This window comes from Bombus pyrosoma, linkage group LG15, assembly GCF_014825855.1.
Source record: "Bombus pyrosoma isolate SC7728 linkage group LG15, ASM1482585v1, whole genome shotgun sequence".
Taxonomy (NCBI): Eukaryota; Metazoa; Arthropoda; class Insecta; order Hymenoptera; family Apidae; genus Bombus; species Bombus pyrosoma.
This window is the reverse complement of record NC_057784.1, coordinates 4,764,304-4,777,612: the sequence shown is the minus strand read 5'-3', so window position 1 is coordinate 4,777,612 and position 13,309 is coordinate 4,764,304. Positions and strand designations below refer to the sequence as shown.

At 31.6% G+C, this 13,309-nt stretch overlaps 3 protein-coding genes across 8 annotated transcripts; 1 reads left to right on the top strand and 2 right to left on the bottom strand.

Annotated features, from left to right (window-relative positions):
* Window positions 1-93: 93 nt before the first annotated feature.
* Window positions 94-1,943, bottom strand: LOC122575979 (transcription initiation factor TFIID subunit 8). The gene is made up of 5 exons (XM_043745581.1): window positions 1,618-1,943; window positions 1,010-1,296; window positions 731-881; window positions 468-611; window positions 94-384 (listed from the first exon to the last, which is right to left on the bottom strand). Exons 1-5 carry the CDS (start codon window positions 1,745-1,747, stop codon window positions 221-223), a joined length of 876 nt encoding a protein of 291 aa, XP_043601516.1. The 5' UTR covers window positions 1,748-1,943; the 3' UTR covers window positions 94-220.
* A 336-nt stretch (window positions 1,944-2,279) lies between these two features.
* On the top strand, window positions 2,280-3,669 carry LOC122575983 (U6 snRNA-associated Sm-like protein LSm8). The gene is made up of 4 exons (XM_043745585.1): window positions 2,280-2,617; window positions 2,693-2,733; window positions 2,971-3,098; window positions 3,429-3,669. The coding sequence occupies exons 1-4, from the start codon at window positions 2,587-2,589 to the stop codon at window positions 3,517-3,519; spliced, it is 291 nt and encodes a 96-aa protein (XP_043601520.1). The 5' UTR covers window positions 2,280-2,586; the 3' UTR covers window positions 3,520-3,669.
* Window positions 3,670-4,102: 433 nt separating this feature from the next.
* Window positions 4,103-13,268, bottom strand: LOC122575973 (protein suppressor of sable). 6 transcript variants are annotated; one of them, XM_043745553.1, is made up of 9 exons: window positions 10,909-13,266; window positions 10,356-10,814; window positions 8,796-9,168; window positions 8,483-8,714; window positions 8,060-8,412; window positions 7,753-7,975; window positions 7,354-7,682; window positions 7,050-7,278; window positions 4,103-6,971 (listed from the first exon to the last, which is right to left on the bottom strand). In XM_043745553.1, the coding sequence occupies exons 2-9, from the start codon at window positions 10,382-10,384 to the stop codon at window positions 5,041-5,043; spliced, it is 3,699 nt and encodes a 1,232-aa protein (XP_043601488.1). In that variant the 5' UTR covers window positions 10,385-10,814; window positions 10,909-13,266; the 3' UTR covers window positions 4,103-5,040. The 6 variants fall into 6 exon arrangements, with proteins under 6 accessions (XP_043601488.1, XP_043601487.1, XP_043601484.1 ...); XM_043745552.1 differs by having other exon boundaries at window positions 11,480-13,266; XM_043745549.1 differs by lacking the exon at window positions 10,356-10,814 and having other exon boundaries at window positions 11,480-12,036; window positions 12,705-13,266.
* Window positions 13,269-13,309: the final 41 nt, after the last annotated feature.

The following is a 13,309-nucleotide window of genomic DNA, read 5'->3' as shown; positions in this document are numbered from 1 at the left end:
TAGCGTAAATAATTTGTAAAATGAAATAATGGAATATTTATAGTACGTAATATTCATTTTGGTAATATGATTTAAAATAATTTTATATAAAGCTACTTATAATAAAGATTAATTTTTATTATATAATACAAATACAAAAATTACTTTATAGTATACTATTATGTACACAACATTAACCTAAGAAATAATAAAATTAACAAAACCGTCACCATTAAAAATATCATTCAAGAGAATCCCTCTTTATCGAATGTAATCCAGGAACTGAGACTCCTGGCATTTTATTTTTTGGTATCTTCCCAGGTCTTAAGTAAGGATTATCTATAACATCTTGTTGTGTTGTAGTTTCTCCATTTTGTTCAACATCTTCATTTTGTCCTTTCATACCTATGAAAATATAAAATATTATGAATAATTGGTTTTTAACAAAGAAGTAAATTTTTTTATATCTATTTAGAACAAAGTAAGACCTTCTTCTGATTCTTCTCTTTCTTGCTCCTTTCTCTTTTTGATTGGACTTGGTTCAAACTGAAAATCTTGATCGGTTTCAAAAACTTGATCTTGTGGAAGGAGTGCAGAAAGGTAGCTAGGAAATTGTGGTTTACATGATATTACTGGAAATAGAAATGATAAAATAATAATACTGAAGATTCAATTCTTAATTAAATGTACATTACTTGTATAGAAATATATTAGTTTACCTGAATCAGAATTGTATGAGATTTCTACTTACATGGAAACATACTATTATCTTCTGTTAAAAATAGACTATGTGTATCTCCAGTTTTTGCAATGAACCTTGTTAAAGCTCTTTCAATATCACGTTTTTGTGTTGCTGCTTTTTCTCTTATTGCTTCATATTCTGTTACTGGCTGTTTATGCGTCTGTTCATAAGTAAGTAGTGTAAGTAAAAACTGTATAATTAAAAACTTGAGCACAATAAATATCTCAAAGTAATTAAAAATATTAATAAATATATAAATTGTATAATATTTTCATAACTGCTCCTTACCGGTGTTCTAATGTATGCATGTGGATCAGGAAAAGGTGGTAAATAACTTGGTATATGAGATGGATGACTTTGTTTCACTCCTGCTTGCAAAATATTTAACTGCTTTGATTGAGTTTGTTGCTGAAGCTGAGGCAAAACTGTTCTGTTAGCCCTCTTGCCATAACTTTCCAGATTATCTAATTTTATACCCATATTTATTAATGCTACTATAACATCCGCAATGAGTGGTTCCGTCCGACCAGACAGTTCACAGTAATTTCTTGCAGACTCTCCAATCTCTATAAGAACTACAAATAATTCATGCATATATTACAAATTTATTAAGTAAGATTTAAATGAACTGTAATATCTTATAAATGATAAAATTAATATAAGAATGATCTTTTGAATGTTTGTTCATTTTCACAAATGTTTATTCATTACGTTATCTTTTTCACAAAACCAATAAAGTAAAATTAAAGTAATAATAAATATTCATCTTTACCATATCAAAACATCTATTTAGGAAGAAGGTAAAGAGTAAAAAGTAATATATGAAAGGAAATATAAACAATTAAAATTTTGAATAAGAAGAGGTTAGGGACTCTAGAATTAATTGAAATTCTTACAAGACTGTAACATTTCTGTGAGAATTTCTAATGCTTGCTTCTCACAAGTGTCGTAACCACATTCCACTAAAATGCTACAAACTACATGATTCAATATTTTCCTTCGCGTATTTGTTGTTTGAATGTCCATGTTGTTTAGTAGTAACAAATATTTGGTGATTACAAACTACTACATATGTACCTACATATGCATAAGTACTATACACTAGAAACTCTATACACTAGACACTATACACTAGAAAATTATTTCAAAATAATGTGGAATACAACATAATTAAAAGTTTAATAAATATGCTTTTTTACATTCATTATTTCTATTTCAATATATTCATTTTTAATAAATTAATATATTCTATGATTACACATTTAACATTTAAAAAATTTTTAAACTAGTTAAACCTTTTTAAAAAAATTATTATTTATTTTTTGTATGAAACACATGCAAGTAGAAGAGAATGATTTATTTAATAATGATTCTATATATGGTAATCACGAATTCCTAAATCTATCAGAATTTAACTAAAAGTCATTTTATTTCTCCAGCACATTTTAAACTTTTTATTTTATATTTAACATCCACTAAGCTAAAATATTAGATGTATTTTAATCCATTACCTTTAAATTTGTAATAATAATTTTGTAGAATAATATTTACATTTTTTTACTACATGATCATGCTACCAATCAGTTGGAACTTTAACAATAATTACTTAACAGTGAATCTGTTGAACTTTCGTTTAATATTCCGATCGTGCAGTTGACCGAACATCTGATAAATTCAAAAGAAATAATTTCTAATGCAGAAAGAAATTTTTATACAAAACGTAATAAAGTAATGTATGTACTTGTAGAACAGTGAACTTAATTGATACGCATTTGTTACCATAACAAACGTTAAGTACATATACGTACGTAAATCGTAGATTTTTATGGAAAAATTATTTTAATGTATAATTAATAACTAAGATTATGGCGTCAGGTTTAGAAAGCTACGTAAATCGTATCCTTTATCTAATTTGTGTTTTCATTTATTATCTTATTTTTAGTTTTTATATTTGTCCTTAACAATTTATAGACACTGTTTCTATTATTACTTCTGATGGCAGAAACTTCATCGTAAGTAAATTATTTTTAATGTGTACATAATTTCTACATGAATTACATTATATTATAATTATTATCACAGATTCCTATGCATACATTATTATCTAGAGAAATATATCATTTATAACCAATTGAATAGTCAGTTTAATCTCATACTAATAAATGACTAAAGTCCTTTTTCTCAATTTAAACTGCACTGTAATTGTTCCTATGTTGAAATTGTAGATACTAAGATCTTTATATTTTCAGGGAACATTAAAGGGATTTGATCAAACTATTAATATAATATTAGATGAATCTCATGAACGTGTGTACAGTACAACGCAAGGTGTAGAGCAAGTAGTATTAGGTTTACATATCATCAGAGGTGACAATGTGTAAGTAATTTAACTTAATTCACTTTCAGTGTGTTCAAAAGAATCCTTCCATAATATTATTTTATTCATTTTAACTATGTTCATTAATCATTCAATATTATTTAAGAGTATATTATATATAATATATATAAATATATCAAACAAGAGATGATATTAATTTTATTTTTATTCTGGCAGTTTAACAGACAACACAAATACTGTTCAATAAATAAATAAATAGTAAATTATTAGTGTATATTTATAGTATATAACTGTTTCATAATCAAATTTCAAAAAATTGATTTATAAAAAATGCAAAGAATTTTAGTAGAATTTTCTTTTTTCTTTTAGGGCAATTGTAGGAGAATTGGATGACGAGATGGATGCACGTTTAGATCTATCAGCTATAAGAGCTGATCCTTTAAGTTCTATTGTACATTGATGGAAAATGATTACAATTATAATTATTATTGCTTAAAAATAATAGTATAAGTAAACAATAACAACAATAATAATAATTAAACAAGAATCTGTAATAGTGAATTATAGTCAAATGAAAGTACAATTTCTCTTACATGGGTTGTACATTATATAAATTTTATCACTTTTTATATCCATATTTAAAATATTTGTGTTTTAAACAAAGTGCAGTGGGGAAATACAACCATTGTTTACAACGTTACGAGTAATAGTAGAAAAACGTATTAGAATTAATAATTAAATTGTACAAAAGAGTTTCACTATATGATAGTAAACTATATTTTTTACAAATGTAATTTTCATTTTTTAACTTTCTAGGTATAATAATAAAGGAAAATATCAATAGGTTAACATTGAATAATGGCTGAACAATTCTTTAAATTGAAACATATACTCTGTTTCTAATATTATTTCTCAAAGAGGAAATATTTCTTAATCTGCGTTTTAGCAGAGATGTATTTAATATTAATACATGGAACATATGACTGCCGTAACGGGTAAATGTAATAATAGGGTAAAAATTTTGCTAGTAGTGTAAAACCTAGATTATCATAAGGTTCACATTTATTTAAATACATTTTTAATCTGCAGTCCCTACAAAATTTGAAATGAAATATCTTTTGATATCTATCTATATCTTTTCTAATGTAAGTAAAAAAGTATGTCCATGTACAATTATTTTCAAAACTCTTATAAGTACATTAATTTTTTATAAAATATTGCATTTTCATACTGTATCATGTACTATGTCATTTTATTGGTGTTTTGACTTATAATAATAGGCCTTAGGCCGTTTCATGTTTAATGAATTTATGTCGTTCTGATGCTGTCTAAACATAATTTAATAAAACTTATATGCATTCTAGAATTCAAGAACTATTTGCATATAAATTATACACACACATACATATATTCATATATATATTCATATATATGTATGTATGTATTTCCGTTATGTATCATACATGGAAGACATAAAAAAAAGATATAAATCAATCTATATAATCAGATTTTTCATTCATCATATCTTATATATTAAATGTCTTTTTAAATGGATGAAGATGTTCAATATATACATATATATTTTCGCTGAAAATTTCATTTGCTATTATTCATAGATATATTTGATATATTTCTCATGTATATAATGATTTATATTTTTTAAATAAAATAGAGTGTCACATAATTATGAGCATTACTTATATCATTCATTGGTATTTATACTTCATACAAAGAAATGCTTCAAAGTGTAACTCATGTACAATATTTAATATTTTTCTTCCAATAGTTTAAATTTATATTTTGCTATTTAATCACTATCGAGCATTTGACACCATGTACAATTGACACAATCAAAAGATCATTAATCTGGACCGCCATAAATGAATGCATTATCATTAATGCATGCTGTACAAATTTAAATTACAATGAGAATTATCACCAGGTACTTTGCTTATGTACCTACTTGAAATTGCTTATTGCCTTAATTATTATTCACGATATTGGTCCTATTTCGATTTCGTCGCCTGATTCGTCCACCGCGTCTATTTTGGTTTGTTCCATTCCACTCAGGCCCCTCCATACCGAAGTTTGGATTCGGACCATTCGGATTGAATCCCATCATACCAGAATCTGGAGGCACTGAAGTAGGACCAGGACCAAAGTTATTGAAATTACCACTAGGATACGTTGGCGCACCATCGTACGAAGAATTAACGTCTGGTCCGAAGCCTACACCAGGTGCTGGGCCTAACAACCCAGCGCCATTGTTGCGTTGAACATTAAAACGTGGATCAAAGTTCATCTGATTCTGAGGCACAACTGGTCCATTCATGGTTATTCCCGGAGGCATGTTGGACATTCCCGTCATACCCATAGGTGGTATGTTTTGAGGGCCCATGGGAGTATTCATAATAGGTCCTATAGGCCCCATATTTCCAAGCATTGGATTTGGACCCATTGGCATCATGCCTTGTCCTCCTTGCATACCTTGTGGTCCAGGCATACCCTGAGGAACAGACATACCACCAGGTCCCACCACCATGTTCGACAATTCTATTGACGACTGCTGAACATTCTTCATCATGGAAGCATTTACATTTTGAGAAGATAAATTGGAAGCCTCGAGAGCTTTTCGGCGTGGGTCGGATCGGACTTGCGGGGGTGACTTTGGAGTATCCATTTTAATTGGAGGTGGAGACATGGGAGAATCAGCTAATTCGACTTTACCGATTCTAAAAATTTTACGTAATCGTGGATCGTATTTCACCTGTGCATCATTTTTAGTAAGTTTAAGACCTGTATAATCAGGCCTTGGTATGTCAACAACATATACTTTATACGTCATTGGAGGATGTGAAGAAATACTCGCATCAATTTCCGTACAAGGTACGTGCGATGGTGCCGGTTTAAAAGGCAAGCTCAACATTTGTCGCAAATCCACATCAGATTTAGTAGACGCATCGGTGAATCCTGCCCCGACAACTCGAAGATCAGTATCTCCAAAACCGGTTTGGAATTGTTGTCTAAAATCCATATCCTTTCTTCGAAGATCCTGATCTGTCTTAGTTCGGAGATCTGTGTCCATGTTAGTATCAACAGCAGTAATGCCGGAACTGTAGATACTCGTTTCCAATCTAAGATGCTTAGATTCTTTTTTACTATCTGTTCTACTAGGGCTGCTCAATTTCTGTTCGTCTCGACGTTGTCTGGGATCTCGTGACATACGGGGATCTCTGGAAACAGGTACAGAACTTGTTCCAGGGGAGGAACGTGGACTCGATGTTTCATTTTCAATTTTTGATAACTGATTTGAAGTATTAAATATGTTGATACTTTTACTGTGAATGTTTGATTCGTCCGATGATATTCTGTCCGGTGAAGATTTAACTTTCGAGGAATAATCTTGTGTGGTATTTTGTTGGAAAGATTTACCAGTCGTCGCCTTTAGTGACGATAATAACTTTGATACCTCAGCACTAATGTCAATCTTACTTAAGTCTCCAAGTTTGTCCACAATAGCTGCTGGCTGAGGTATAGTAGGAGCAGAAGGTGTAGTTTGAAATTCTTCTTTAATCACAATACTCTGTGACTTTTCTGCAGATTCATGTTCTTCTTTCAGCGTATCTTTATTGGAAAGTACTATCGTAAGATTTCCACTTTCATCATCGTCATCGTCATCCTCATCGTCCGAATACCAATCTTCTAAAATTTGATCCGTACGTCTGCACGAAAGTGCAGAGAACTCATTTTCTATGTTTTTAAAACTATCCTGTGCTGCCCGTTGTTGTTGCTGAATACGCATGAACAATTCCTGTGCCTTTTTTGGTAAATGAGCCGGTATTTCTTGCTCTTCCGTACATGGTGAAGAAGTATCACAGTGATTATTAGTTTCTTCGTTTGCGATATTTGTTTCTGTAACAATTAAGTAATCTTTCGCTTTACTTTTTTATTTTTGTTTTTACTTTATACAATAATAAAAACTAGTCCTACCTTCCTGATCTGTATTTTTGTCTTTCTGCTTATCGTCATCTTCCATTGGCATTTCTATAACAAGATCTGTTTCTTCATCTTGATCACTTTCTTCATCAAACTTAGACTTAGTAAGATTTGCTACTTCATCAGCTATACTAACAACAGGTGGCGGCTTTTGCGCATTTAGCAATTGCCTTAAATCTACATCTTTTGAATCTTCAAGTAGTGTCGTGTCTTTCTTTTTTGCCTGAAAGTGAAAAACATTACATAATATTATAGTTATTCATAAAAATTTATTAAATGAAATAATCAATCACTATACCTGTTCTAGTATTTCATCTTCTTCTACGTCTTTTGTGAAATCTTCTCTGTCTCTTGCTTTGTTTAAATTTATTTTGTTCAATTCAAGGTTATTAGCTTCAGTATAAAAATCCATATTTGGCATAGATTGGGGCATTAATGGTTTTTGTAAGTGTTGTTGGGTTGCTAGACCCAATGCAGCATTAGGAAGTTGCAGACCAAGTTCATTGGCTGATGATTGTAACAACATGATTTGTTCGTATGGAACCCTATCTTCATCTGAACCCCATCGAGTTTTCTTACCTGACGATTTCCTTTCTCTAACACTTTTCTGCTGTTGTACTTGTTCTTCTATACAATAAATTTTACTTTTAATACAAAATATGCTATACAAAATATAAATAAAAATATCATTAAATACCTTTTTCTTCCCTTTCATTATTCTTTTCTGTGGTACCAGTTGGAGCTGATATATTTAGTTCAAATAGACTGGGAATTTTTTGATTTGTAGTTTCTTGACCCTGCGCTAATGCTCTAGCTGTATTATTTATCATTAACATTGCCCCTTCTCTACTTAAACGTGGAAAATCTCCAAGAATTTCTTTTGGTGCTGTTTCTAAGTGTTTTAACAAAATCCCTTTCACCTGCATAATAGTATTTTATTTAATATACGCTTTTCTAAACTATATTAATTAAAGAAGATATAAAAGCTGAAATATAATAAGTACCTGCTCAGTTAAAGGTTGATGTGAAAATTTACAATTCTCTCCCTGACTACATTTTAATCCTGTATGAAAAAATTTACATGGAAAATCATGATGCATATAAAGGCATTTATCTCTCTTTGCACAACAGTCCATAAGATAAAATTTGCAGAGTTCCATCTTTCGAGGTGGTAAAGCATTGTGTGAAAAAGGGCAATCATCTCCTCTATGGCATTTTCCTTGCATGAAATAAACACATATAGCATCTGGGTCTTGATTGTGGTCATTATTTTGATTTCTCCGTCCATTTCTATCATTCCGCATTTGTCCACGGGTTTTATTTTTACCACCGCGTTCATTTTTACCGCCTCTACGTCCTATAAACGTAAATATCATTTGTAATAACTTAATAATATTGATTAATAATATTATATAATATTACTATACCTCCCCCACCTCCACCTCCTCTTGAATTACTACGCTTGTTATCATTATCCCTATGTCGATTTACATTAGGCCTATCATCATAATCTGAATTACTATCAAAATTCTCATGTTCGTTTGTATGTCTTGGAGAATTATTCTCTTGCGAATCCTTCCTAACAGGCGAAGCGCCCCTAACAAATAACATTTCATCTTCATCTTCATTAACATTTTCGTCGTCGCTCACTTTTCTTCTCTGCAAATCACATATTTATTATAAATCCATATAAAATATTGTTTAAATTAATTCCACTAATAGCATTAAATATTATGAAACCTTTTGATCCTTATTACGGTCTTCCTCTCTTTCATCCCGTATCCTTTTTCTACTCTTATTTCTATTATTTTTACTCTTAGATTTGGAATCTTGATTTCTAGTACCATCTTCCTCTAACGCTGCCCTAATTGCTTTTTCCACATCTCCTGCCCAATCTTCTGTTGGATTTTTATATTTTAGAAATCTATCATGCTTGCTACTTCCTTGAACATTTGATTTCTTATTTTTATTGAATTTAGCATCAAAAGCTTTAGTTTTTGGTACATCTGCTTTTGATGTACTTTTATTGGCATCGTTATTTACTGGTGGTGGCAGAGGTTCATCATCTTCATCGGAAGGAATTTCCCCATCTTCCAAATCATTATCATCATTACTATACACATATTAAAAATACATTGTTAGCTAAAAATGTATATGTTCAAACTGAGTGTTTTATAAACTTTATGTAGTTTAAAATATTTCTATACAGTATTAATAATTTTATATATTGTGTATGTAATATTATATATATTATGTGTATATGTATAGTTTGTTCCATATAATTAAAAATAGAATGTTCAATGTCTGTATCGATGACAAATTTTGCTTGATATGCTTTATTAATAATATTATTTTGAATATATTTTAAGCTTCTTTCTTGAGAGACTTAAAAGGTCTATAAATTTTGATCTTAAATAATTCTATGCTAATGAATAAAGAATTTATTTGTAATATTAATTAAAAAATTAAAATAAATTAAATTATACAAAAATGTTACATCCTCAGATATTTATCATTTTATGCATTTTTCAAAGCTGCAAGTTTTTATATAAGGAGGTAAAATCGAAAATTTTATTTCATTAAAATCATCATCATTTATCATTATCATGATGATCATCATCATAATCGTCATCATTGTCAATATTATCATCATCGTCATTATTCATTATTATCATCGTCATTTAAGAATCATTAAAGAAACGCTAAATGCATTTCTTTGATAAAATGAGATAAAAAGTTGCTAGAACAAAATTGGACTGTGCTCATAAAAGCTGTCGAAGCATTAACAGCAATGGTCATTAAATACATCACATGTTGTACGTTGAATAAAGGAACATCGAACTTTGGTCGAGCAGAGTATAGCTGAAAGAAGCTTCCGCTACTAGTTGACCTGAAAACATTGGCTGCTTTGGGAGGTGACTAACGACACGTTGTAGTACAGTAAGCATCGATCGATGCAACTTTGAAATATATACCTAGTCAACGTAACATATGCTTGGGAAATAACTGTTTTCTGAATGTCCGCTATCACCGATTTATCCGGAAAATAGCATACTTTAGAAACGTACGTTCAGTCGTACAGTATATAAAAGCACAAAATTACAAATGTAGAGAAAAAAAACCCATATTATTAAATGAAGCATATAACCATTCCCACATATTTAAAATAAAATACACGAATATAAAATGAAAAAGTAATATGTAAATTGCAGGCGCTAAAAGATTGTTAAATTAGCACAGTAAAAAAACGCATGATATCTGTATATCACGAAGGAAAATAATAAATTGGAATTTCCTTACCCACAAATCGTGTTCATTATTAACATCATTATTCATCATCAACTACCATAATTCATCATCAATGCAATAGTATGAATACGAATATATAACATATCACATTATTTCTACAGTATATCTCATCGTCATTGTTACAGCATTATCAACAGTGCATGTAACATTTTTCGATAATCGTACGTCAGAATTTCTTCGCGTGTAGACCCCGTTTGTCTCGTTCATTCACGTGTATACACATGTATGTAAGGTATACACATGGTACGTAAGGTAGGTTGTACATATGTACATGACGCACATCTACATACGCGCTGTGTATAAATTTAGTCTCTGAATGTGTATTAGGTACATGTATAAATACGTCGTACTCGACCGGGAAATGTATATATGTATATATCTTCTGTATATGTATATCGTCTCCCCGAAGATCCCGTGCATATTTCTTTTACTCAATACAAACTTCCGTTTCTGAAATAATTTTATACAGATATTTATGTAGTTCTTCAATGCTCATTAAAATGTCGTTAAAATTCGCGCCGTTATAAATACCGTTATATCCTACCGTAATAAATATCGTCATAAATATATAAGAATTAAGATATACGCACGAACATTTGCACACATATCTTATGAATCACCACAAAGCTAACATTTTTACTTGGAATTTTACTTGAATATTGATTCAAGTAAATTTATTAATGCCTATCATAAGGAACATTTTTAATTCCATAAAAAGTTGAATTTACTTTCTGCTATTTAATATTGGAATATGTATATCGGAGAATTTCTTTGTCACGAAGATAACCTTGGCCTGAAGAACCGTGCCAAGGTACTCAACGTTTAAACCATCTTATGTTATAATTCTAGAGTAGAGCTGACTTAATTTCAGAGCAATGAAGAACCATAAAAGGAGACACGAGAGAACAAAAAGATGTAAGTTACGCGTATTCGAACAGTGTAATATGACTCCGTTTTTTTTTCTCATAGTGCCAATGGTATATACCGAAACGAAAGCGGGGGACCAGCACGGAGCTTCTGGAGAGGGGGTTCAAATGTGTGTAACGTGAATTGGTAAACAGTCCTAAAAATTTCGACTGTTTTCGACTGGTGAATAAAAAATGTTGGAGGCAAACCTTTGGATTAGAGTCTCAGCCGCGGAAACACTCTCTAATGCCATTGTTTTGTCCCGATCGATCGTGTTTTGTACCGTATGATATAGCACTGTGGCCCGACGATGATCATTCGATCGATTGACGCGACCACACTCGATGGCTCTTTGCTTGGAAAATAATCGCGTGCCTGAATTCTAGCATTTGAAAAAATTTTCAAAAATACTCAGTTTACTAGGACACTAATTAGCCTACAAAGAATCGTGTTTCTCGTGTGTCTCTCCGTTTCTCTTTCTCTCTTGCGTGCGCGTGCGCGCACCCAACAACCGGACGTACCAGAGGTTTTTATTAAAAACGTTTTCTGTGTCTTTTTTCTATCGTTGCCTCAGTTACATGTCTCTGACCTCTTTTTTATCCTCCCAAATTAATTCTTCTCGCCTGAGCACAATATTCAGGCTAATATATCTCGTTTAATTAAAGTGTCTTTTTATTTCTCTGATTTATCCGTAAATTACTATTTGCACTTCTCGATTCGGCGAAGAAATGGATAGATTTTCACTGTGTGTCTCTCCTCTCCTTGGCTATTAAATTTCGTTAAATGACGTGATCTTACCACTGCAACGTCGTGGCATGACGTGGCATATGGCTGACCGACCATAAGCTCTCGTAGGCGTTTCAGAATTATCTCTTTTTCCTTACGCTCTTAAGTATCGAATGAAATACGGAGATAAGAGCAGAGCTCGATAGGAAATACGTATATCGTACTTTTTTCTCTTTTTTCAAAATTCGTAATAATCAAACGAAAAGGAAAAAAGCGTTTTTCCCCAAAGATACGACTCGAAGCTTCGTAGAGTTAATGTAAAGGCGTAGCTTCCACTTCGACGATTCCCGTGTGTTCCGTGATCTGATAACAGCGCTCTCTTTTTTCGATTGAAAATAAATTGGGAGAGAGAGAGAGAAAGGGAGCAACGAATAAATTTGTTCGTCTCGCCTTGCCGATAAAAACAACTGCGAGTTTAATCAGACGCGCGTCTGTTATTGAAATTTGATCGAGAAATAAAATGTTTTAATGCACGGACTCGACGCGATTCGTGTCTATCCTGGATGGATTGACAGCGTTTTTTACGTCTCTCGTGTACTTCCGCGTACTTAGATTATTTATCTCAGCAAAAGAAAAACATATGTTATTATGAACGAGACTAGTCGCAGGCAGGCGAAAAAAGAACGATGGTCGGACAGAGCGTATTACTATGTCAGCAGATTGTATAAAAATGTATCAGTTATGAGACGATGAGCGAAAACTTCAAAGATCAAACTAAACATGGCCACATCTGGAACTATTCTGAGCGGGCAGCTGTACGAAACCTCGGAAGAAGGGCAACGCGAACGGGTACCGAGCTGGGAGGGAAAGCAGCGCTGATTCCGTTTAACCAATCAGAAACCGTATTCAACGATCACGTGCTCACGTTTCCATTACCTGCATTCCCCCAATAAGATTTTCTCTTGCTTCCTCTCCCTTCCCGCTTCTCTTTATTGCTTCTGTTTATGTAGAGCAAATTCCTCAAGCCTTCGTTGACCCTTGGTTTTCTACGCACAATTCGTCTGAAAGCGAGCTTGTAGATATATTAATCGTATTAAAAACATTGTATCCCGAATTTCACGCTTTGTATTCATACTATTTGCAGACGTTTTGGAAGTTTTCTTATTTTTTAATATAAATGTTTTTTAGATAATTATTTTGAAAAATTATATTTTTGACTTCAATTCATGTATTTATATAAACTCATTATCGTATACTTGCTGAATTCTGACTTTGTCAGAATGTAATTTGAATTATCAAGTTTTACAGATATA